Below are 24,344 nucleotides of genomic sequence, written 5' to 3' on the forward strand. Positions count from 1 at the left end.
AGTGATGTCCATTTGAGGGGCTATTTTATTACTCTCCTCTGGCCATGCAACTCCTCTAGGGAAGTTGGTAGTGAATTCTTCAAAAAAACCCATTTTGGTGCTTAAGTTTCTTTAAAAATCTCCAGGTAACACATTGCATGATTGTAAATGTATACATTCAGAAAGCTAGTATCACTTATTTACTACTTTTTCATTGATGACAGTTCAGAATTCTGACATAGACAGATGTACTACTGTTCATGACACCCGAAGATTTTTACCATCTGCCACATGCTGATTATTTTAGCTTGTTCTTTCTTTAAGCCAATTATCTGTAACTTTTGTGCTAATATTTTTATTAGTGGCCATAGATTTTACCTCTTTACATTTCTAACAAAAGTTTCATAAAAGGGCCTATTGTTTTACCATTTCTGTGTTTAATATCTGGATGTTAAAATGTTAAAGAAGTGTTAATAATTATATTTCAAACTAATATTTTATTTATTTTTGTTTATAGTTGGTTACACAACTGATGACTTACGATTTATCTGGCAGTCAGGGGATCCTGTTCAATTAGAAAAAATTGCCTTGCCTCAATTTGATATTAAAAAGGAAGATATTGAATATGGTAACTGTACAAAATACTATAAAGGCACTGGTAAGTAATATTCTTTAAATTAAACAAAACTAAGTCTTATTTCAAAGATTTGTTTCAATATGAAAATATGCTAGGGACAGAACAGAGAAAACTAGTTAAAAAATAAATTCAATATTTATAAACATTATATCTGTATGTTGATATATTTAAATCTTTCATAAAATTACATCCACTAAAGTTAAAATTTATTTTATCACTAGATAGTTTTGCTTTTCTTTATGTAATTCTGGATAACAAGAGGTTTTCAACTTTTTATTTTATATGAACTCTCCAGGCAGTGGTTTTCTTAGATGTTGCCTAGAAGTTCTGCTCTGACAAGATTCATATTAGGGCCAAACATCATGGATATAAACAATGTAACCCATATATATTCGTCTGCTGTCTTTGGGGCAGTTTTTCAATGTTGGCTGACCCATTTTCTTAATTTTCAAAAAATTTAATCTTTATGCTGTGCAGGAAACAGTAAACACATGAAATAATTGGACATGAGTAAAAATTTGCCGTACAATATTCTTGATCTAGGTTATGGAACAGCCAATTATGAAAGCTCAACAAATTAACCTCATTCATTAAATCACATCAAGCTTTACAGAAATGAAAATACAGTACTCACTGATCAATACTTTCATAATATGATTAGTATTCAACCTTTGAGTCTCCTCTGGAGGTTATAGGTTATTGAAGGCTCTAGATATTAAATATAGTGCTATTTTCCTCAGCAAGATAAATAAAAAGGTGATTGACTTTTGATCAATACATTCACACTAATAATCAGTCTAACTTGTAAATTACCAGAAAATTCTAATTCTGTATGAGGAAGTAAATCATGGCAAAGATATTCAGCAATAGATGTAATTAAAGTTTAAGTTTATTGCAACATTTATGTCGACTTTGCAAAAATAAAAATGTGTAGTGTAATTGTGGAAAATTTACACAGATGAAATGTTTGAGCTAAAATGCTGCATCGTGACATCATCAAGGACAAAATATGATTTAAAACATACCTGTTGATTAGAATAAAAGAGTGAATAGTTGCATATTTACGTTGTTGTAATAATAAATACAACACGGGCCAACTTAGAGGTAACGTTAGTTTAAGCATCTGTTGTCATTGACCTTTAAATAAATTAACAGATTATGTAACATTTATACATAAATAGTCCCTTCTCTTGTAGAGCTTATAGTATTTTAGGACAAGAGACAAAATGAGCAAATGCACTGCTGAAAGAATTATCAAAATTTTTAATGGAAAAACAGAGCTCTTAAAAATTTGACCATCAAAGTACTCAGTGAAGAAATCGTAGATACCTTGATCGTCAGATGTGGAAGTGATCTTTCGGCTGATGCTGAGCCAGCTCTTTTATTGAACACATAAAATAACTGAGATGCAGGGTCAACAACTTCCTGAAGGTCAAGGGCAAATCAGTCAGCTGTGACCTGGGCACAGTCAGTCTCTTCTCTACGACTCATGCAAATTGAGACTGACTACAGTTTTCAGGGATTTCTCACCTAGTAATGGAAAAAATAACTTGAAAGCCAAGAGAAGTTTTTTGGAGGATTGATGTATAGAAACATTTAATAGATGGCTTTTTGAGTTCTTGCTATCTGTCAGGCATTGCTTTAAGCACTTTGCAGGAATTCTATCATTTAATCCTCACAACAATCCTATGAGTTCAGTGAGTGCTATTATATTTGGAAAATCGTTACTGACATTCAGATTATATGATTAACATTTCAAAATGCAGTCTCTGAATTGTTTGAGAAACTTGAAATAGAGTTTACTGAACTTTTAAACTTCATCTAGAGATGAAAAATAAAACCAGTAATTTTATTTCTAATTTTATGTAGTATAAAATCATGTCATAGTATTGAAAATCATGGGGTTATTCATTTTTTCACCTTTAAGCTCTGAACTTAAAATCTCTCGGGACTTCCCTGGGGGTCCAGTGGTTAAGATTCCACCTTCCAGTATAGGGGGTGCGGGTTCGATCCCTGGTCATGGAGCTAAGATCCCACATGCCTCGTGGCCAAAAGGACAAAACATAAAACAGAAGCAATATTGTAACAAATTCAGTAAAGACTTTAAAAATGGTCCACATCAAAACAATCTTAACAAAAAAGAAGCCTCTACTTGGGGACTCAGCAGTGAATAAAGGACAGATCTCTGCTGTTTTACAGATCCATATTCTTACATGGCAAGCAAATAAAGTAAATATAATTCTTTTAGTCCTAAGAAGGAAGTAAGAGGGTGTGCTGTGGTAGAGAGTATTTGGGGATATACTCAAGGTTTACGATAAGTAAATCTTTCATAGATTTGTTTTTGTGTGTGGTATTTTTTGAGTTATCATAAATAAGTCGCTTATATCTCATTAGATACAGAAAATAACAAAAAACTCATGGCTGACAGAATAATAATTGGCACTGTATTTCAGTAAACATGTTTGGTCAGTATTTATATGAATCAGTATATGGATATAAGAAAAACATTTTAATGTTTGGATAATACTTAGAAATGTATGTAGGAAAATAGAACATTCAAAATAAATGGAATGCTTAACAGTGTAGAATACTGGAAAAGATACAGAAAGCAACACATAAAATGATGGCCAGTATTTAATTTGCACAAAATTATCCGAAACAGTGATTTGGCTTTAACTTTATTAAAAATTAGGGTTTTATTTATAATAGTAGAAATTACACAGGTGGAGAAATATATGGGTACACAAGTATAGAAAAATCTTTAAATTGGAAGCCTGAGTGAATAATAATCAAATAAAAGCTCAGAGGAAATAGAAAGTAAATTGAATTTGCCAATGAGCATTTATATCCATTAGCTGCCCACCTGCCCCTCATAAATGTAACAGTACCAGGAAGTCAAAAAAGATCAAGAAATGTTTCTCGTAAAAGTTTATGCAGCAAATCACTATGATATCCAAGCGTATATTTTAGTGCTAAATGCATCCACGTCTTGGGAAGCTCCCGGGGGGGTGGCTTCAGATGAAGCACTCGGTTACTAGGCTGTCATCTGAATGTGGTGGATGGGACGTGCAAATGCATTGGAAAGCGAGCAGCTTTATAGAAAATTGTTATAATCCTTGTGACAACCTAGGCTCCTATAGATACATAATAAGCACACGTGTGTTCTTCCCCATTTCATAGCCACTAGGTGAATGTAAAGTTACCTTGAGGGAGTGACGCTCTTAGAAAGCAAGGTACTGCAGAACCACGTGTAGGAAACGCTGTGGGCCTCCTTAATTGCAGCGAATGGGCTTATGAAAGATTATAGTTTGGAAGTTTTGCACATGGTTGTTAGTTGGAAGCATATGTGCTCGCTTGTCCAGGCAGGAAGTTGAGATAAGAGGTAGGCACTGAAAAGGGAGGGGGATTTTCCATCGTTTTGCCTTTCATATCTTTTTAGAACCTGTGCACCATTTAAATGAATTGCCTAGTTTTAATGAACTTGAAATTTTAAAAAGACAAACGCTCTGCATTGCTTGTCTTATTTTGATATAATATGGAAACATTTGGCATAATTAGAATTTACTTCAGTTCAAATCAACTATTTATTTTTGTTACAGATTAGCCCTAATATCTTTCTAATCCCTCCGAGGTATCGATGATTATTGGGAAAAGGATAGATTTCTAATCTAAGCTATTTGATAAAAGGATGAGAATAGCCATTCTTTTAAAGACCCTATTTGTGTGCAATTACTGCTCTAGATACTATTAATGAATAAATATGAAGATTATTCTAGCATCAGAAATATATACCTTCTTCCCAACTAGGAAAACTAGATAAATACAACTTTTTAAACTAAAGCACAGTAAAAAAATAATATTGTCTTTTTCCCCATAATTTTTTTATTTATGCACTGTCCATTCATTTGTCTCAACATTTTAAAATAATTCTGTGCAGTTTAAGCTGAACACAACTGAAGATATTTTAACTTTTTGGAATTCATGCATAACCTTCCTTTTGTTGAATGGGAAATGACATTTTTATCTAAATTGAACATTTAAAAAAACCATCTCAAACATCTGGAAACGTCTCTTGTATGCCAGTGCTGGGAGGATATTTGTGTCACTTATTTTCTTTCTCCAGTCAGCAAAGGCTGTTATGAGGCTGCCCATAATTTATGATTAATTTGAGAGACCAGTTGATATCATGGCAGCCCTAGAATGATGTGTAAGGGCAATGTCTGCTTTAGTCTCAGCCTGTGAAAGTGAAGCCCTTTCCCTCGATTCCAGAACATTTGAGGTCCTGGAGTGGAACCAGGGGAGACTTGGGAGGGATGTCAGATGTTTGCCCTTTATTAACTTTTACCTGCATAGACTGGGAACACTCACTTCTTACCCTTGCTAGTGTTTACCCCCAAGACTGTCTTCACATTTCCTGCGTAAATATGCATATGAGCTCCTGTAGATGGTCATCCCTTCCAGATAAGAAGTGGTCCACGTGGCTGAAAATTATACTGACAATGTGTAATCCAGGGATGTTTCTTTTTAGACTTGCTCTGCTTTGATTTGCTGCTCCCAGTGGCTTCTTGAGATCTTTTGCTCCCAGAGTAGCCAAGGATAATGGGAAGTTTAAGTCACTGCAAAATCTCGGAACAAAGTCTTCAAAGCCGAGACTGGCCATCCCAGAGCAGCATGTGGTGTCTGTTTGTCAATCTCATAATGAAGTTGCAGAAGGTCAGGTGAAACAGGTCTCACCATGCCGTCCTCTTAGATCACGTAAATGATATATATTTACAGAACCAGCCCCCGTCCTTTTCTCGTGGAGTTCACTTTGTGAAATTGCCTCGAGCAGAAGCGACCTGTAGTTTACGGGCACGATGTGATTTTGCGGTTGGATGTTGCGGGAGTGTCACTCTTGCCTGTGTCTGTCGCTGGCAGGGTACTACACGTGCGTGGAGGTCATCTTCACCCTGAGGAGGCAGGTGGGCTTCTACATGATGGGCGTCTACGCCCCAACCCTGCTCATTGTGGTTCTGTCCTGGCTTTCCTTCTGGATCAGCCCCGATGCCAGTGCTGCCAGAGTGCCCCTGGGTAACGTGTTCCAGCCTCTCTCGGGGGGTCGGGAGTGCGCCGCATCTTTATACAAATGACTGTATACTTTTGAAATTATACCAAATGATTTTGAGACAGTGAGTTTTGGAATTGATGGCAACCTTTTTTTTTTTTCAGACTTCCTTCAGTCCTTGACATTGAACTAGATTTTCTCCATGTTTAGGCATTCTATAATTAAACTAAGTTTTCTCTTTTTGTGTCCTTGGGGTATTTTAAGCAGTTAATCCATCCTACTTGGACTCTCATGAAATAATTATTAATAAGCGATTTTCATGGATAGCAGAAGGCTAAAATCCCCAACGGTGCCAAGCTTAAAAACAAATGACTATTTGGATAGAAGTCTTTCTAAATCATATACTGTCTCATACTCTTCATCAGGGAATACGTAATAGAATTTATCTTTTTAAACATGACTTTGCATCATCTTCCTAAACACTAGTTATTGTGTACTGTACCATCAAGAGAGGCTAGAGAGAGGGAAGGCTGGTTAGCTGTGCTCTCCAGTTCGCTATTTTTAATGCTCCGTGACATAGAAACGCCAATAGCCAGACTTGAAAATTATGTCTCTATAGGGCTTAAATAGTCTTGGGTTGGGGAAATAATCGAGAGCCTTTCCTTTTTTTTTTTTTTTTTTAATTAATTCATGTATTCATGGCTGCGTTGGGTCTTCGTCGCTGCGCACAGGCTTTCTCTAGTTGCGGCAAGCCGTGGCTACTCTTCGTTGCGGTTCATGGGTTTCTCATTGCGGTGGCTTCTCTTGTTGCGGAGCATGGGCTCTGGCACGCGGGCTTCAGTAGTTGTGGCGCACGGGCTCAGTAGTTACGGCTCGCGGGCTCTAGAGCGCAAGCTCAGTAGTTGTGGCTCGCGGGCTTAGCTGCTCCGCGGCATGTGGGATCTTCCCGGACCAGGGCTCAAACCCGTGTCCCCTGCATTGGCGGGCGGATTCTTAACCACTGCGCCACCAGGGAAGTCTGAGAGCCTTTCTTATGGGTAAAGTGAATAAACTTCAAAATAAGGACATTGTAACAACAAATTTTGATTGCTTGGAGTGTTTTAAAACTTGTCATTAATGTGTGTGTGTGTGTTTTCTTAATATCACCTGGAACTTCTATCAGTAAGTCTGTGAAGTACCCGACCTCTTGGTGACGGATTAGTTGCAGCATTTAATTTTTTCTGTTATCAAAAAGGCCTTGTGTAAATCTCCCTCCTGACTTACTGGGGGAATTAAACAAAATACAGATTTTAAAGAGTAGGAAACCAGGAAAGTGCCAATGAAAATAACAATTTTATCCAAATAAGAAATTTGGTGATTTACATCAAACTAAAACCCCAAAGACCAAATCCATATCTTAAGAAGCAAAAAATGTGAGAAATTTCATCCTAAAGGTGGTGTATCTGTAATGAAGCAATGACAATTGATAGAGTAATCCTTTAGGGAAGAAGAATTAACTATGTAGTATATTGTACTGGGAATAAAACACCCCCAAAACTAGATTTAAATTCTTACATTTGTCAAAAATATCACGCATTTCCCTCAAATTGCTAAATCTTTTGGTTTATTACAGGTATCTTATTCTCATGTAGTGATATAAATTGAAATTTCAGCCTTCCAAGGGTTCTCTGGAGACACCCCAGTCCCTGACATATTCTCAAAGGACATTCTCTGTAAATCCCCGTCTCTTGCAGGACTTCTGATATAAAATCCGTGAGCTGTCACTTAGCGTCCGGCAGACCTGTTGTCTGGAAAGCAGTTAATGGTTAAAAGTGAAACCAGGTTTGAATTCCAGCTCTGTGCCTACCCGCTGTGACAACTTCCCATCACATCCAGCCTCTGTGAACATACGCTGTGGACGTGTCCAAGTATGGATGGAAAAGTACTCCAGAGGTTTTTGGAGGCTTGAAAAAAATGAACGTAACACCCATTCAGGAGTTCATCATATGCCTCCTTTACAGATTGCTTTACACTTTTCAAAGCACTTTGACACATTCGGATTCATTCCACAAATATCTGTTGTGGGCTGACTATGGGCTAGGTACTATGCAAAAAGATGGAGATATGGTTAGAAAGTAAATAGCGAATAAATAGTTAATAAAATAGATTAAATAACAAACAAAACTCGGCCTCAGTGAGTTTATACTCTCTTGGGAAGAAACAGACACCAAATAAGTACAACCTATAATATATAAGATGGTGATACAGGGATGGGAAGTTGAGAGCGGCAGCCTGCTTGTCAGGAATTGCCTTGATGAGAAAGGGATGTTGGACAGAGGCAAGAAGGAGGGGAAGGAATGGACCACTGTGGATAAGATAGGATAGGATGGGTTAGGAAAGGGTACCTGGAGAACGATCAGGGCAGAATCCCTGAGACAGAAGCGTGCCTGGGGTATTCGGGGAACACTAAGGAGTCCAGTGAGAGAGAGGGAGATTAGCAGATGAGATCAGAAAAATAACAAGGGCGAGGGGTGGGCTATGGAATATTTCTTAAGGAATTCCGGTGATTTGGGCTTTTATTCAGAGTGCAATGCGAAGCCCCTGAGGGCTTTTGAGCACGATCTGATTTAAATTGTAAGTGCTTATCTTTACTGCTTTGTTTAGAATAGACTGGCAGGGGGCAAAGGTAGAAGCAAGCAAAGCAGGTAGGAGGCCTGCAATAAGCATGATGTGAGCCAGGGGCGGTAGTGCAGGTGCTTGTACATATTAGATGAAGGACGTTGTAGAGAAAGATTTACAGATGTGTTGCATGTGGGATTTAAGAAAGCAGAATCAAGGCTGACCTCAAGGTGTTTTTGGCTTAGAAACTGAAGAGATGAAATTGCCATGAATGGAGGTGAGCAGAGCTGCAGGTCAAGTAGGTTTGAAAAAGTGGGACGACCAGGAGCTTGGTTCCGGATGCACTGAGTTTGAGATGTCTGTTAGGTGGAGATAGCAGGTAGACAGGTGGATGTACAAGTCTGGGGTGTCTTGGAGAAATCAGGACCAGAGGTCAGAATTTAAGGTTTGTCAGGATGCAGATGGTATGTAAGGCTGTGAGTGGAGTGTAGGTAGAAGAGTTTCAGGGCTAAATCCTTGGGATTGAGAACATGAGGAACAATCTATGTGAGTGGTTTCCTGGAATCCTGCCAAGTGGAGAAGGTGTGTCCAGGCGAGGAGAGTGACCGGCCAGCTGCTTGTAGGTCAAGGTTAGGGCTAAAGATTGCCCTTGGCTTTAGCAGCCTGGAGGGTCACTGCGATCCAGAACAGAGACAGTCTCCATGGAGTGAGGAGAAGAGGGAAGCCGGGTCGGAGTGACTCAGGAGAACACAGGAGGGGCACCCAGAGCCGTTCGTTGGAGGTCGTTAGCTGCCCACAGGAGGGGAGGGTGGGAAAATAGCCAGGGAGGATGGGAGCTGAGAGGGTTTCTTGGTTTTGTTTTTCTAAGGGAGACAATCCACACACATTTATTTTTGGTGGAAAACAACCAGTAGTGAAGGAAAAAATGAGAAATGGAAGAAGTGCAGGAGCGGTGAGAGGGGATGGGAGGTAGGAAACAGAGGGATTGGCCTTTGCTAGATAGAACACAGTGGATTTGTCCACGGGGTCAGCAAACTCCTTCGGCAACAGACTGAATAGCAAACATTTGAGGTTTCTGTTGAAACCCCAAAATCCGCTGTCATAACACTAAAGCAGCCTTAGTCAATACATAGCTGAATAGGTGTGGATATGTCCCAGTAAAACTGGATTTATAAAAATAGGCAGTGGGTCAGAAGTGCCTGGTGCATCGGGTTGACTGATTGCTGGTCTGTAGGGTCAGGAGAGAAGGTAGAGCTGATGGGCACATACTGAGACGCAAGGGTAGACGTGGTCATGGGGGCTAGCCTCTGATTTTGTTTTCTTAGTGAAGTGGGAAGCCAGGTCATGAGTCGCAAGGGTGATGGGGGAAGAGCGCTGTGGTTCTGAAGGGAGAGAGACTGGTGAAGGAACTGGGGAAGTACACCCTGATTGCCTGGTAGGATCGCGGACCTCTGGAGGTCAGTGATCGTAAATTGAAAGTGGGATCAGTCAACATGTTGACTCATTAAAAGAAAACTAGGGACATATTTAGGTTTTTGAAATTTATATGTGTTGTTGCTTGTGTTAATGTTTGGTTCTATCTTACTACCGAGTAGCATTTCATAGTATGGATATACCACAGTGTGTTTCCCCATTAACCAGTTGTTGGGGATTGGGTTGTTTCCAGTTTGGGGGTATTACACATGATGTGACGAATAATTACGTACAAGGCTCTGTGTGGGCATACATTTCATTACTCTTGGGCAAACACCTAGAAATGAGATTTCTGCATTTTATGGGAAAAGTATGTTTAACTTTTCTAAAATATTAGCATAGTGTTTATCAAAATAATGGTAGCGTTTTGCCTGTTTCGCATACTCCTGTGTCATATACTCCCCAAATACTTAATTTTTTTTACTTCTTGTAGTGCCTTGGACCTTGGTACAATGTTGAATAGAATTGTGAGAGATGCTTATTCCTGATTCTGGGTAGAAATAGTTGAAGTATTCACTGTTGAGTGTAATAGTGGCTCTAGTTATTACAGATCTCTTAATCAGGTTGAAGAGGTTCCCTTCTCTTCCTAGTTGGCAGAGGGTTTTTAGCATGACTGTTGACTTTTGCCAAATGCTTAAATGCTTTCTCTGAGTATATTTAAAGGTTTATGTTTTTTCCCTTTATTTTGGCAAATTTTACCAATTGATTCCTAGCTATTAGATGAGTAGGTAAAATTATTAGCACAAACATGTTCATAATATTGGTTTTTCCTTTTAATGTCTAGCTGTAGTGATGTATTCATTCCTACGTACTCCTGATGTTGTTAAATTGTGAATTCTTTTTTGACCACTCTAGAGAAAGACTTATCCGTTTTCTTGGTATTTTCAAAACATCAGCATTCATTTCATTCATTTCTATCTGTTTATTTTTCTTTTTCATTGATTTTGGCTCTTTATTATTTCTTTTTACTCAGTTTGGATTTTATTTGATCTCTTTTTGATGATTGAAGTGGAAACTCAGATAGCCGATTTTAGACCTTTCTTCTTTTCTAACATGGGCATTTAAAGTTACAAATTTCCCTTGTAAGTCCTGCTTTAGCTGCAGTGCACAAATTTTGGTATACTGTATTTTCATCTTCCTTCATTAAAAAAATATTCTCTAATCTCCCTTGTGATTTCTTCTTTGGCCCATGGATTCTTTAGATATGTGTAGTTTGGATTCCAAATATTTAGCGTTTTCATAAGTACTCAAATATGATTTGTTTTTAATTTTGTCAGGGAACATACTCTATGATTTCAATCCTTTTATGTTTATTGAGGCTTTGTTAATGGTCCAGCCCAGCATATGTCTCCTGGCAAACATCCCATGTCACTTGCACTGTATATTTGTCACTCTTGGGTGTAGAATTCTGTAAATATGAATGGAGTCAAGTTGGTTGATAGTACTGTTAAAATCTTTTATGTCTTTTGTCTAGTTATTATAGTTATTGATGAGAGTGTTGTTAAAATCCCCAACTCTAATTATGGAATTATGCTTCAGGTATTTTGAAGCTCTGTTATTAGACCCACACATATATATAATTTTATCTGAAAAGAAAAAAGAAATAGTATTACTGACAGATTAAATATCAGGATATTCTGTCGATACAGCTATTTTGACACAGTGTATCTTTCCCTTTTCTACTTTTTTCCCCCTACATTGTTCCAAAAGATTATGAAATCAATTTGCCAATCTTTTCCTTCTAAGGCCCATAATTTTTATTTTCTAAAATTTAGGAGAAGAACATATATCATTTACCCTAGACTCATTTTGCTTTTTAAAAAAAAATCAGTTTTGTGTTCTAGTTTTATTTTTCTTCCTATCTCTTTTTGATTTACTTTTTCCATTGCTAACAAGTATCAAAGCTTCCTCTGTGAATTTTAGGTAGACTTTGTCTTCACCTATTTCTTTAAGTATAAAAGTAACTGTGGAGGTAACGTCTTATACTTTTTACCCTACGTAAACTTTACTGTAACACTTTCTTTTCCTGGTACATGAAATGCTTTAGTTGCTGCTAAAAAGGATTTTTTTTAAACAAATACTTTTTAATTATAAATGTAAAAAGATGAATAATTCAGGTCACAATTCAGACCTCTAGCAGGTCACACACAGTACCTTTCTTTCTTATTATAGTCTTTTCTTATCATCTGAAACAGTGGTTCAAGATCTTTTTGATTATAAGGATCTCTTTCAAACATTTCAGAGATTATTTCTGGATTCCCACATGGTAGTAATTGTAGTTTTCCTTTTAGTATCCTTTGATTAGAATGCTGTGCAATGATGACATGCTGATGTAATAATTTAGCAGTATTTCTGAATAAATTTTCATGTTATTAATCACAACTCCATATAAGAATTTGGTGCATAGTGTAGTTCATCTCAGTATGGGATAAAGATGATTTCAGGTTTAGACAGTAGCTGTTGTGTACAATTTCTCCTTGACTTGCTCTGTTGGTTCTATTTGTTGTTAATAAAAAATACTACAGGGACTTCCCTGGTGGTCCAGTGGTAAAGAATCGGCCTTGCAATGCAGGGGATGTGGGTTCGATCCCTTGTTGGGGAACTGAGATCCCATGTGCGGCGGGGCAACTAAGCCCACGCGCCACAACTACTGAGCTTGCGTGCCACAAACTACAGAGCCCACACGCTCTGGAGCCTGCATGAGACAACTAGAAAGAGAAAACCCGCATGCCACAACTAGAGAGGAGCCTGCATGCTGCAACGAAGACCCAACACAGCCAAAAGAAAAAGAAAAAGAAATAAAATAAATAAATAAATAAAATATAAAAAAAAATACTATCTCTACCTCCCCTTTCTTTTCCTTTTCTTTTTTCACCCTTTTTCTTGCTTTCCTTTTTCAGTCTTCTAGGTTTTGGTATTCCTCTTTTAGGCAATAGATTGCTAGAGTATATGCTATTAAAGAATTATTTTTCAGATGTTTCCTTGTCTGAACGAGAAATCTCTGGGCATCCCATAGTCAATGGGAGTTCACTATCAATAGTGGTCTCTTAAATAAGGATTTTATCACTATAAAGTTCTTTCTGCATACTGATGAGCTAAACAACTTTATCTTCACCCTGAATTCTTTATAGAAGTTTTTATTCAGGTTAACTTCTTTATGTAGCTAATTTATTAATACTTTGATTTATATTATTTGTTAGCCATAACTTTTAGTAGATGTAGACCCCACGCCTATTTATCAGAGTTGATATCAATTTTATGACATATTCCCTGATTTGAAATCTAGACTTGGTTTGTTTTTGCATTAGGGAGAGAAAATAACAAATGACAAATAAGGACTATATGTTTTAAACACGTTATAGAAAGATTATACCAAGAAGTCCTGGAATTTATTAGAGAGGTGCTCCATTAAAGGGGGATAATATATTAAGAACACAATATTGAAATTATAAATATCCCCGTTTTTATGAATGATGGGTTTCACATTTCTTTTTATTGGTTCATAATGTAGTAAAATTCAGGCAGCATTTCACTATGGGTTATTTAAAGAATGAAGTAATCTCATCTGAAGGCCATATTAAGATAAGGCTGAAATATTTGTCCAGAGAAATATTTGCTCGGATTTCTTATTTTAGGATAAAAAAGCAAGTGGACGTTTCTTATTTTAATACGATTTCCTGAAGACAAGGCACACAGTGAGGTCCACATTCTCCTCCTTCTCAACTGATCTCCATTTCCATTCTTACGTCTTCGAAATGATACAGATCTTAACGGAATTGGCCGCCATGGTTTCTAACCTAACACCTGGGATTATAAATATCTCCCAAATGTCCATTAATATCCTATTATTCCAAATCTTTCTCTGCTCCTTTGACCCCCTTTTTCTGATGCCTGAGCCTCTCCGGAGTCCCCTCCCTTTCCACCACAACCTCCCCTGAGCGAAACTGGCCAATCTGTCCTTCAAGAAGTTCCTGGGGGCCCTGTGCTGAGTCGTGGTCACCAGTTCTTTGTTTCTCGGCCTTTATCTGACCTAACTCGGTGTTTTCCTTCCAAAGTCACATCTTTTCTATATTCTCCTCTTCCTATATTTCATGGGTATTTTCCCAGTCATTCTGTTTAGAAGTTTGTCTCAATCTTTTCCTTGTTCCTTTAAACAGTAATCAAGTTTTAAAAAATGTTTTCTCCAAAATCCTTTCACATCCATCCTATCCTTCATTTTCTTATTCTTTGTTTCTGCATCTCCTATATTTTTCTTTCTCAGGATATTTTTTTTATCCCTAGAAGAGTGACATTATTGAAATATTCTCTTGATAATGTCATTTCTCTATGAAATACGATAAAAGATCCACTCTAGGACTTTCAAGGCCTTCTATAATCTGGCACTATTCTCCATTTCATTCATAAAGTTGCTAATATATCAGGATAAAGAGGCAGGTATACTACTAAATTTACTACAATTTGATACATTCTGTGTTATTGATGAGCATGAAATGCTATGGAAACACAGAGAATGGTGTCAATATATGCTACTTCAAGGCTTGTTTTTGATTGATAAGTTGACATAACATTTGATTAAGAATAAAAAAATAACTTGGGAAGATGATTTGCCAAATTAATGCCCATAGGTATAATTAACTGAGTTTAGGGCGATGTTTGAGAAGATCTTGGATTTTTATGTTACTTTTCACTTCCAGGTTAGAAAACGTTAAAACCTATATTAACTTTTAAAACATAGTCCTGTTAATTAGTTTGCTTCAGGATAGAGGATAGTTACAATATAATAGTAATATATATGTATATATATATATATGTAATATTGTTTCAATCTGCAGAAGTTATATTTTACTAAAAGCCTTTCTTTCTAGGAGAGAGTCTCTTAGTTCTTCAATATTAAAAAAAAAAAAAAACAAACCCAAAACTCCACACCTTTCAGGAGCCTCTGAAATGATGCAACTGGCGGAATATATATTTTTCAATGTTTTAAATGATTATTGATACTAATATAGTGTTTACCGTATTCCCAACGCAAGAGCAAAGAGAACCAAGTACATCTTTCATTATTAGGATAATAAAAAATGTAAATATTTATTTTTTTTAAATGTTAAGTGTTTACACACATACTACCCGCTTTCAATAATTCTTACATAAGAAGCAAGTACATGGTATTTCTTCTACTCTTTGAGTTTTAAGGGGACCTGAGGGGCGTTGAAAGTTATTGGAGGGGGATTTCATCAAAGAGCAGTGATTGTAGAACATTTCACGGGAGTAAAAAGCAACTTGAATTCCTGTTTCTGTCCGGCAGGAATCTTCTCAGTGCTCAGCTTGGCCTCTGAGTGCACAACCCTGGCTGCGGAACTTCCCAAGGTGTCCTACGTGAAGGCTTTGGACGTGTGGCTCATCGCGTGTCTCCTCTTCGGCTTTGCGTCCCTGGTGGAGTACGCGGTCGTCCAGGTGATGCTCAATAACCCCAAGAGAGTTGAAGCAGAAAAAGCCAGAATTGCCAAGGCTGAGCAAGCAGACGGGAAGGGGGGGAGTGCGGCTAAGAAGAACACCGTGAATGGCACAGGCACACCTGTTCACATCAGCACCTTGCAGGTAAGGATGACGTCGGCCAGCAAAGTGCATTCTGCGGGTTTAAAGGTTTGGTAGAATTGGTCCTCACTCGTTTTTCTCTCACAGATGAAAAGGGACTAAGCACAACCTACTTTTTGGAAAAGAATAGAAAACACTTAGGTCCAGTACTAACCGAGAAAAAAATCAACACTTTATCAAATTACTGGAGAACTTTCCGTGGAATTTAAGGTTGCTTAAATTCCTTTGCTTTGATGGTCACCATTGAATGTGGAGGCCTTGCCCAAATGACAGACCTTCTTACTCTTTCTCATTTGACAAAACCTTCGTGAGTGGCCGGGGGGCTGAAGGCTTACGGGGCGCACGTTCTTGATTCAATCTCCCACCCATTCCCCATCAAGTTGGAGAGCTTCACAATGCTCATGTCAGGCAGGCTACTTCTTTATTGGGTGCCTGGCTCATAGGGAAACTATGCCCATGGTTTGGGATTTGTCCAGCACAGAGTGAATAGCTAGAGAAGAACTGAACAGTTAAAACCCATAACCTTGCCTTGTCACTTGGTGATGGGTCTAAGAATAGCGGACCATGCCTCTAGATTCAGGTACTGATAAATCCTGGAGCCACAGACCACATCATGGATTGAGGACAGTTGTCTACTCACCCCAGCTTGCCTGTACTTGATGACCTCTAGTTGAGAAGACCCTAGGGCAGGGGACCATTTCCACTGAACGTAGCATGGTAAGTTCCACAAGAGACTAACAGGTCCAAACCATCCTACAGCCTTGGAAACCTTGCCTACATCTGGCCCCAGACCATGTCCATTTGTTGACTGCCACTCCTACCAACACCTAGAACGTTAGACACGTTTTTAGAGACAGAGGCAAGCAAACTGTTCTTACGTGGTGCTGTCTGCAGGTCTTTGTTTGTTTGTTTGTTTTTCTTTTGAGTCATTCATCTCATTTTCTGAGCCCACAGCCAAGACCCCCTGCAAATACTTTGTTGCCGCCTTGTAAGGAGGTTCCTCCAGCCCTAGAGCTCTTTATACCCTAATCCTCTTCATGAAGGATATGTATAAAATATCCATTAATGCAGAGCTATCATGGCCTTAAAGAATCATGTCTTCGGCATATCTCTTTCCATTTCCATGCAACGTGTCTATATCATTCCATGTGAAGTGAGTTTCTTGTAGGCAACGTATCATTGGTTGATGGCATGTAATCTTCTCTGCCATTCTCATGTTTTAATTTGTATATTTAGATCATTTAAATTTAATGAACTTATTGATATATTTAGGGCTTCAGTCTATTTTATTTTTATTTTATTTTTTTTTTAATTTTATTATTATTTTTTATTGGGGTATAGTTGCTTTACAATGTTGTGTTAGTTTCTGCTGTACAACGAAGTGAATCAGCTGTATGTATACGTATATCCCCTCCCTTTTGGGCCTCCCCTCTCCGCCCCCATCCCACCCATCTAGGTCACCACAGAGCACTGAGCTGATCTCCCTGTGCTATACTGCAGGTTCCCACTAGCTATGTGTTTTACACGTGGTAGTGTGTACATGTCCATCTCAGTCTCCCAATTCATCCCCCACCCCCCATGTCCACATGCCCATTCTCTACGTCTGCATCTTTATTCCTGCCCTGCAAATAGGTTCATCTGTACCATTTTTCTAGATTCCACATATATGCGTTAATATACGATATTGGTTTTTCTCTTTCTGACTTACTTCACTCTGTATGACAGACTCTGGGTCCATCCACATCTCTACAAATGACCCAATTTCGTTCCTTGTTATGGCTGAGTAATGATTCCATTGTATATATGTGCCCCATCTTCTTTATCCATTCCTCTGTTGATGGACACTTAGGTTGCTTCCATGGCCTGGCTATTGTAAATAGTGCTGCAGTGAACATTGGGGTGCATGTGTCTTTTTGAATTATGGTTTTCTCAGGGTGTATATTTTGTGTCCTGTTTGTTCTATTTTTAAGCTCTTTCTTCTTTCTCCTTCTTCCATGTGACTGCCTGAACAGCTTCTAGAATGACATTTCGAGTTTCCTGTATTGTTTGTAAGCATGTCACTCTCTTGCTTGGAAGCTGCTACAGGTGTCCCATTATATACACACGACTTTATCGGTCTCCTGGTGTCACTCTGTTGCCACTTTGTGTGATGTGTAGAAATGTTACCTGCCTTTAACACCTTTTGCTTTCCTCTTCACATGACAAAATTATTATAAATACTTCTTAGAACCTAATTAGAAAGTGTTACAATTTTTGCTTAACCATCAAACATAATTTGGAAAACTCAGAGAGAAAAGGAAAGTTTATTGTATTTATGCATATTTTTGTTTACTTTGATCTTTCTTCCATTCTGATATTCCAAGGTTCTATCTTTTATTGTTCTCTTTCCTTGTAGAGAATTGCCTTTATCCATTATTTTGGGTAGCTCTGCTGGTAACAGATCCTCCTAGTTTTCCTTCATCTGGGAATGTCTTGCTTTCCCTTCATTCCTGAAGAGTGTTTTCACTGGGAATAGGATCCTCGGTTGAAAGTTCTTTTCTTTTGGCACCTAAAAAGTATTGTGCCCATTCCTTCTGGCCTCTGTGGCTTCTGAGAAGAACTCTGCTTCATTCACACTGTTTTTCTCCTTTAGGTAAAGTGTCATTTTTCTCTGGCTGCTTTCAAGATTTTTTTTTTTTTTGCCTTTAATGTTCAGAAGTTTAATTATATATTTTGCAGTGGCTTTTTTAGGGTTCATCTGGTTTGGGGTTTTTTCAGCTTGTTAAAAAAAAATGCAGGCTTATGCTTCTTGCCAAATGGGAAAAGTTTTCAGCTGTTATTTCTTTGAGTACCTTTCCCCCATCCTTCTAGGACTGTGATGACATAGATGTTAGATTCTCTGTTACAGGCCCACACGTCACCACCGAGGCTCTGCTCATTTTTCTAGTAAGTTCTCTGTTGTTCAGGTCGGGTAATTTCTCCTGTTACACCTTTAGTTCACAGATTTCTTTCCCCACCCCCTCCTCTTCCTGTTGAGCCTATCCACGGAGATTCATGTTTTGATTAAATGTATTTTTCAGTTATAAAATTTTCATTTGGTTTTTCTTTTTCTTTTTTTACTTTATTTTTTTCTTTCCCTCCCTTCCTTCCTTCCCTCCTTCCCTCCTCCCTCCCTTCCTTCCTTCCTTCCTTCCCTCCTTCCCTCCTTCCCTCCTTCCTTCCTTCCTTCCTTCCTTCCTTCCTTCCTTCCTTCCTTCTTTCTCTCCTTCCTTTCATCCTTCCTTCTCTCTGTCTCTCTGCTGGGATTTTGTACTCCTTTTCTCAGGCTTTCCATTTCTCATTTGCTCCAAGCATGTTCGTAATTGCTGATTTTGCCGTGCTGCTTTAAAACCTTTCCTGGATAATTCTAACACGTTTCGTCTTGGTGTTGGTCTCTCTTGACTGTACTCTGAGATCTTCCCCAGTTCTTTGTACCATGAGTGATTTTTCTGTTGCCACCTAGACAGTTCATATTATGTGATGAGATACTGCACCTGTCTAAACTTTCTGTTTTTGCTGCCTTCTCTGGCTGTTTGTCCGGGAGAAGGAAGGCTGCTCCCTCCTTGCTGCCTGGTGGACGTGAAGTCCGGGCCCCTCACACAGTGGGGTGGGAGCTCCCATTCCTGCCTGGTGACCTCAGCATCCTTGGTCCCTGTGTGGCCTGCCTGACACGGGGTGCCTCAGTACACTGGCGATGGGGAGCAGCTTGGTGCTGACATGCAGAAAGGATGAAACTCCAGTGCCTCAATCCCCATTCCTACTTATCAACATTGTCTTGTGTACTTTTGTACAATTATACTTACATAAACATCCTTCAAAAGTTCTTACCCAACAGGATGTACAAATATCTATGTGGTATAAAGATATAATAATAAAGCCAACATTCAGAGACCAGCTTCAAAAAATAACATTACCAGCACTTGTTCAAAATTGAAAAAAAAAAAGGAAACAACCTAAGTGTATAAAGCCAGAGGACGTGGTAACACATTTTCATTTGTTTTTTCACTCAGTCTATGTTGGTTTTCTTCGCTATCCATCTCTGAGCACTGCCATCTGGCTTTTGCCCAGAAAATATGCCTCAGTGTTTGTGCGGATAAAGGATACCATCCTGGTACCTGAAGGGCTGCTGGGGAATGATTTGTTTTACATCTTACAGTAAGCATCATTTTTACCCAGCCGTAATCTAGTAAATGTGAATAGAATCCACATAATCAGTCAATGTATTATTCTAACTAAGGCAAAAACTAGAGGGTACTAGTAGTGTACAATGACATGGTTTCCTTTTTCGGTAAAACAGTAAATATTTTAGTGAAGATTCCCAAGGTGAATCACAAAGGTCGGGAGTAAGAACAGTGGAAGATTAAGCAGTGGAATCATGGGCTCCCCCTTCTGTGGCCTTTCCTTAAGCCACTGGTCAGCCCTATACCTCTGTCTTTTCCAAGAGCTTTTCTGACGGCCAGAGAGAGTTCAGTGTGAAATAATTATTTTGTATATTGTAGGGAATTGAGTCAAATTTAATAATTCAGAGATGATCAACTGAATAATCTCTGTAGCATATGATCTGGCTGAAATATCCACAGCGTCTTTGGATTTTCTGAGTTTGGATTCACTGGCTAATTCATCTTCACGCAACAAGTGAGGAACCCCTTTCGTTGGTCAATCTTTGGTTCATGATCCTTGTGACCATTTTTAGTTCTTACTTGTGAGTGTGGTTTAGAGACACAGTCTGTCTCATTGCAGGGATAAATGCCTCAGTCTTTTATAAACAACCCAATTTGGCAGTAGGATCCCTGGGGAAATCAAAGGTCAGAGGTACCAGAAGACGTTTGTATTCTGTATGTTCTGCTAATGTGATCTGTGTCATGGTTAAATGTTGGATTTTCATTTATTGGTCAGTCTTTCAACTGAGAACTCTCACAAGCCTGGGAGCACCTAAGATAAATGATGATTTGTGCCTTGATCCCTTAATGTAAAATAACCTACCAAAAGTTCATTCCATGACATAAGCCTTGTTATATAGGAAACATTTTAGAGCCCTAAATGTTCAGGTAATTCCGTGGTTTAATCAGTTGACTATTATTTCTGTTTGACAAAAAGACATAATAGTCAACTGAATAAACCATCATATTTTTAAAATATCTTTTTGAAGACGTTTTATAAATAGAAAAATTCTAAATAGCCTGTCTTTAATTTTTATTCTCAGGTTGGAGAGACCAGATGCAAAAAGGTTTGTACGTCCAAGTCTGATCTGAGATCTAACGACTTCAGCATCGTGGGAAGCTTACCGAGAGATTTTGAATTGTCCAATTATGACTGCTATGGAAAACCCATTGAGGTCAACAATGGACTTGGGAAATCCCAGGCCAAGAGCAACAAGAAGCCGCCTCCTGCCAAACCCGTTATTCCGACGGCAGCGAAGAGGATCGATCTTTACGCAAGAGCGTTGTTTCCTTTCTGCTTCTTATTCTTCAACGTTATCTACTGGTCTATATATTTATGATAAACCTTTTCCATTCATATAAAGTCAAGTCCCATTGCATTGTGAACAACCTCGTTCATTAATGCCAATCTGTGAACATTCTTTGCATTTTCATAGCAATATATTGCATTTTGGATGCCATTGGAGTGTGATACAAATATGGCGCCTTCATCATGGGGAATGGCAGCATGATCTTGTTACATCTGTGCTCTAATCATGATGTGTTTATGTAAAGCAAACATAATTTCTTTAGGACTAAATGAAGGATAAACATACTACATAAAATAGAATCCGAACATTTCTCTCCAGTTAGTGTAAATTGCAAATATGCCGATAATTCTGATAATAAAATGGGGTGCACTCTGAACCCTGTTATGTCATCATCGCAATGTATGTAGTGTTTCAAATCCCTTTCCTTGTAACTTTCAGAAAAAGCCATCTTATTCTTGTACAATTTTAGATGGTATTATCATAGATAAAGCAAAAGTATATTACATATGGTATAACTTTATACGTAGAAGTATATCAACTCTAATTACATGAGCTCTGTGGAGAAATAAAGTTCAAACAAATTCCTAATTTGTAAAAGCAGCTCATTTTAAAGTGTGCCTGTGTTGTCAAATGCCAGATAATAAAACCCAGTAAGCATTTTTGAAACAAAGGGAAATCTAGATTTACCTAAATTCGTGCTGAATTCTGGTTTCTCATAAAATACAAATAAAAATAGATATATTGATTAAATATTTCTGATAAAAGAAATTCTATTTAGTCCACTTTAAAACCTAGATATATTTTCATGGATTTTATTTTGTTGATACAGAGTATACAAAATCATTGTGCCTTAAAAAGAGTCATAAATATTTTAAATTGGAATACAGTAATGAATATGTGATTTCATACCATTTGTAAGAAACCAAGAGGAAAATACCTTATTACTAGAAGTAACTTGAGTTGGGAAGAAAAATCTATAATCATTAGAGGATTTTAACTTCTTTATTTTATTAAAATGCTCACATATTTTAAAGTAAAATTAAATTTTTTTCCTGAATTTCTTTTTTTCTTATTTGAATAGTGTTTGCTTTTGTTACAAGACATTTAAAGGTTAAATAAATGATTACTTAGTTAGGTCTCACCTCCATTTGTATTTTCTTTCTTGCTAAAAGTCCAGGCTACTTGGATTTACTTGCTTTGGTCTCATTCCAACTTGCAAATAGGTACTTTCTGGTCTATAAGACTTGTATTTCCTAGTAATATCAGAGCCAATGTACCTTTTTATTTCTCCATAGCTGATACTAGGACTATCAGTCATCCATGTAACATAAACATAAGACCAAATAAGTATATTGACATTACTTGGAGAGTTTGCAGCAGCTGAGGGTTTGGATTGTCAATTCAATAATAAAATGTGTTTACATATTGTTTATGCAAATTGCCATCTATAATTCAATGTGATTTTATTGAAGACGTTAATTTGTAAAAGAGTCACTGATTACTAAGTCTTTAAAAGACGAGATATATCTAGTCCTCTGTGGTACTTCAGCACCCTCTAGTTGCAAAAGTATAGTTAACTGAATCATTTTTAAAATGCCACAAGTCACCCTATTGATGGACTTCAACATCCTGCTAGGACCCGGACAATAACATCTTAAACTCTGAGAGGAAAAAAATGTGTTGAATAATACTTAGACCATTTAAATTTGTATTTATAATAATTATATTTGCTTATGATCTCTGTTCTTCATTCTTGCAAATTTCATTCATTTTAGGGAGTTTGATTTAGATATAGAGTTTTAAGTGGGAAATGTATGAAATGGAAGACAGTTCTCATTCTGTAAGAATTTATTTCTTGAAAATAGTGTGAATGAATTCCTTTCTGTAATATAATATTGTAGCCTCTTCAGATCCATTTTAATACCCAAATGTATATAAATAGCTATCCCAGGATTAAGTGTGTATATATAACTACAAATGGAACATTACACAATGACCATACGGGAGTACAACTGGTGTCCACTAACAGTTGCTTTCTATTGTTATCTCGAGAATTTAGTCACTTAACCCCAGGGTAGTTCTGATCTGTGTACTTTAAATATTATGTCTTTCTAGGAAACTTGCAGTATATTTATCTGGATGTCAGTATCGCAAATTCCATGTTTCCAAAATAAAAAAGATCTTCTCCTTACAAATCAGCCGCTTCTCTTATTTTCTGTTTCCAGTAAAGCCATCACTATTCCAGTCCCCCGTGGGCCATCTGCCTTCCTCTGTCACACGGTATACCCTGTCAAGTTCCAAGTCCTAAAATTTCCCCCCTTACACCAACCACTGCTTCTCCATTTCTGCGGACACCACCCTAATTCAGTTTCCCTTTCCCGTGCATCAGACGATTACAGCAGTCTACAAACTTACTTTGTGTTGTTTATTTTGTAATTGCATAAGTAATACATGAATATCTCGACGTATTAGAAAAACAGGTGTGTCTAAAATAAGTAAGCCCTTAATGTTGTCATAACCTTCTATCTTCAAACCTTTCTCTTTTCCCAGAGGTCACCACAGTGACCTCTAGGCATCTACAACCTCTATCTACTTTTTAAATATAAAAGATAATGTAATGGGATTTAACGTAAATGAGATTTTACCATATGGACGGTTTTGCAATTTATTTATTTTTCATCTACTATATTTTGGAGCTCTCTCTATGTGAGGATAAATTGGATGCTAATAAATCTTTTGCCTCCTATCATTCTATAGCGTGAATGTGCCTGAATTTAGCTTCTTTTTAAACATGAATTTTGATTGTTTTTCTTTTCTAATACAAAATAGCATTGCACTAAATATTTTTGTGCACACATGCGTATATTTCCATGAAGTGGATGCCAGACGTGGAGTTGCTGAGATGAAAGATGTCTACGTTTTAAATTCTGGTAATGTCTTTCAAAATCCTTCCAAAATACCTTTAGATTGTCAAGATGCTGTGTGCAGACTCTCACAGCCTGGTCATCTCTTAACCTGTTGTATGTAGTGTACGTATTACTTTTCTTTTTTAAAAACTTTTTTGATCTTGTTTCAGACTTCCAGAAAAACATGCAAAAATATTACAAAGAATTCCTGTGCACCATTCATGCCAGTGCCCCAAAGGTTAGTACTTCATCACACTGGGTTTATTTTCCCTCTCCCACTGTGTGTGTGCTCACATGAGACACTTTTTTTCTGAAACATTTAAAATACAGTTGCAGAGATGATGGTGACCCTTTGTATTTACACACTTCAATGTATGTTTCCTAAACAAGGAACATCCTTTCATAACCACAGTAGTACCAGGTACCCACATCAAGAAATTGACATTGATAAATTAATCTAGAGACCTTATTCAAATTTGCCAATTGTCCCACCTTTTTTGTTTGTTTGTTTTGGTTCTGGATGTAATCCTGTATCACATTCTTTATTTACTTGTCACGACATTGACTTCTTTAAAATGAAGCTGAGATCACGGCATTCTGCTCAAACATCTTTAGAGCTTTGTATTG

The 24,344-nt window shown here is 37.6% G+C and overlaps 1 protein-coding gene across 2 annotated transcripts in view; it reads left to right on the forward strand.

The window, feature by feature from the left end:
* GLRB (glycine receptor beta) overlaps positions 1 to 23,006 on the forward strand; it is a 78,388-nt gene extending 55,382 nt beyond the window's left edge. The window contains exons 7-10 of one of the 2 annotated variants that reach the window (XM_068542381.1): positions 497 to 637; positions 5,534 to 5,686; positions 15,034 to 15,326; positions 20,545 to 23,006. In XM_068542381.1, the coding sequence (XP_068398482.1) occupies positions 497 to 637; positions 5,534 to 5,686; positions 15,034 to 15,326; positions 20,545 to 20,841 (884 nt within the window). In that variant the 3' untranslated portion in view covers positions 20,842 to 23,006. The remainder of the gene's footprint in view (positions 1 to 496; positions 638 to 5,533; positions 5,687 to 15,033; positions 15,327 to 20,544) is intronic. The other variant, XM_068542382.1, reaches the window with a different exon arrangement.
* Positions 23,007 to 24,344: the final 1,338 nt, after the last annotated feature.

The sequence above is a fragment of the Eschrichtius robustus genome, chromosome 4, assembly GCF_028021215.1.
Source record: "Eschrichtius robustus isolate mEscRob2 chromosome 4, mEscRob2.pri, whole genome shotgun sequence".
In the NCBI taxonomy this organism is placed as follows: domain Eukaryota; kingdom Metazoa; phylum Chordata; class Mammalia; order Artiodactyla; family Eschrichtiidae; genus Eschrichtius; species Eschrichtius robustus.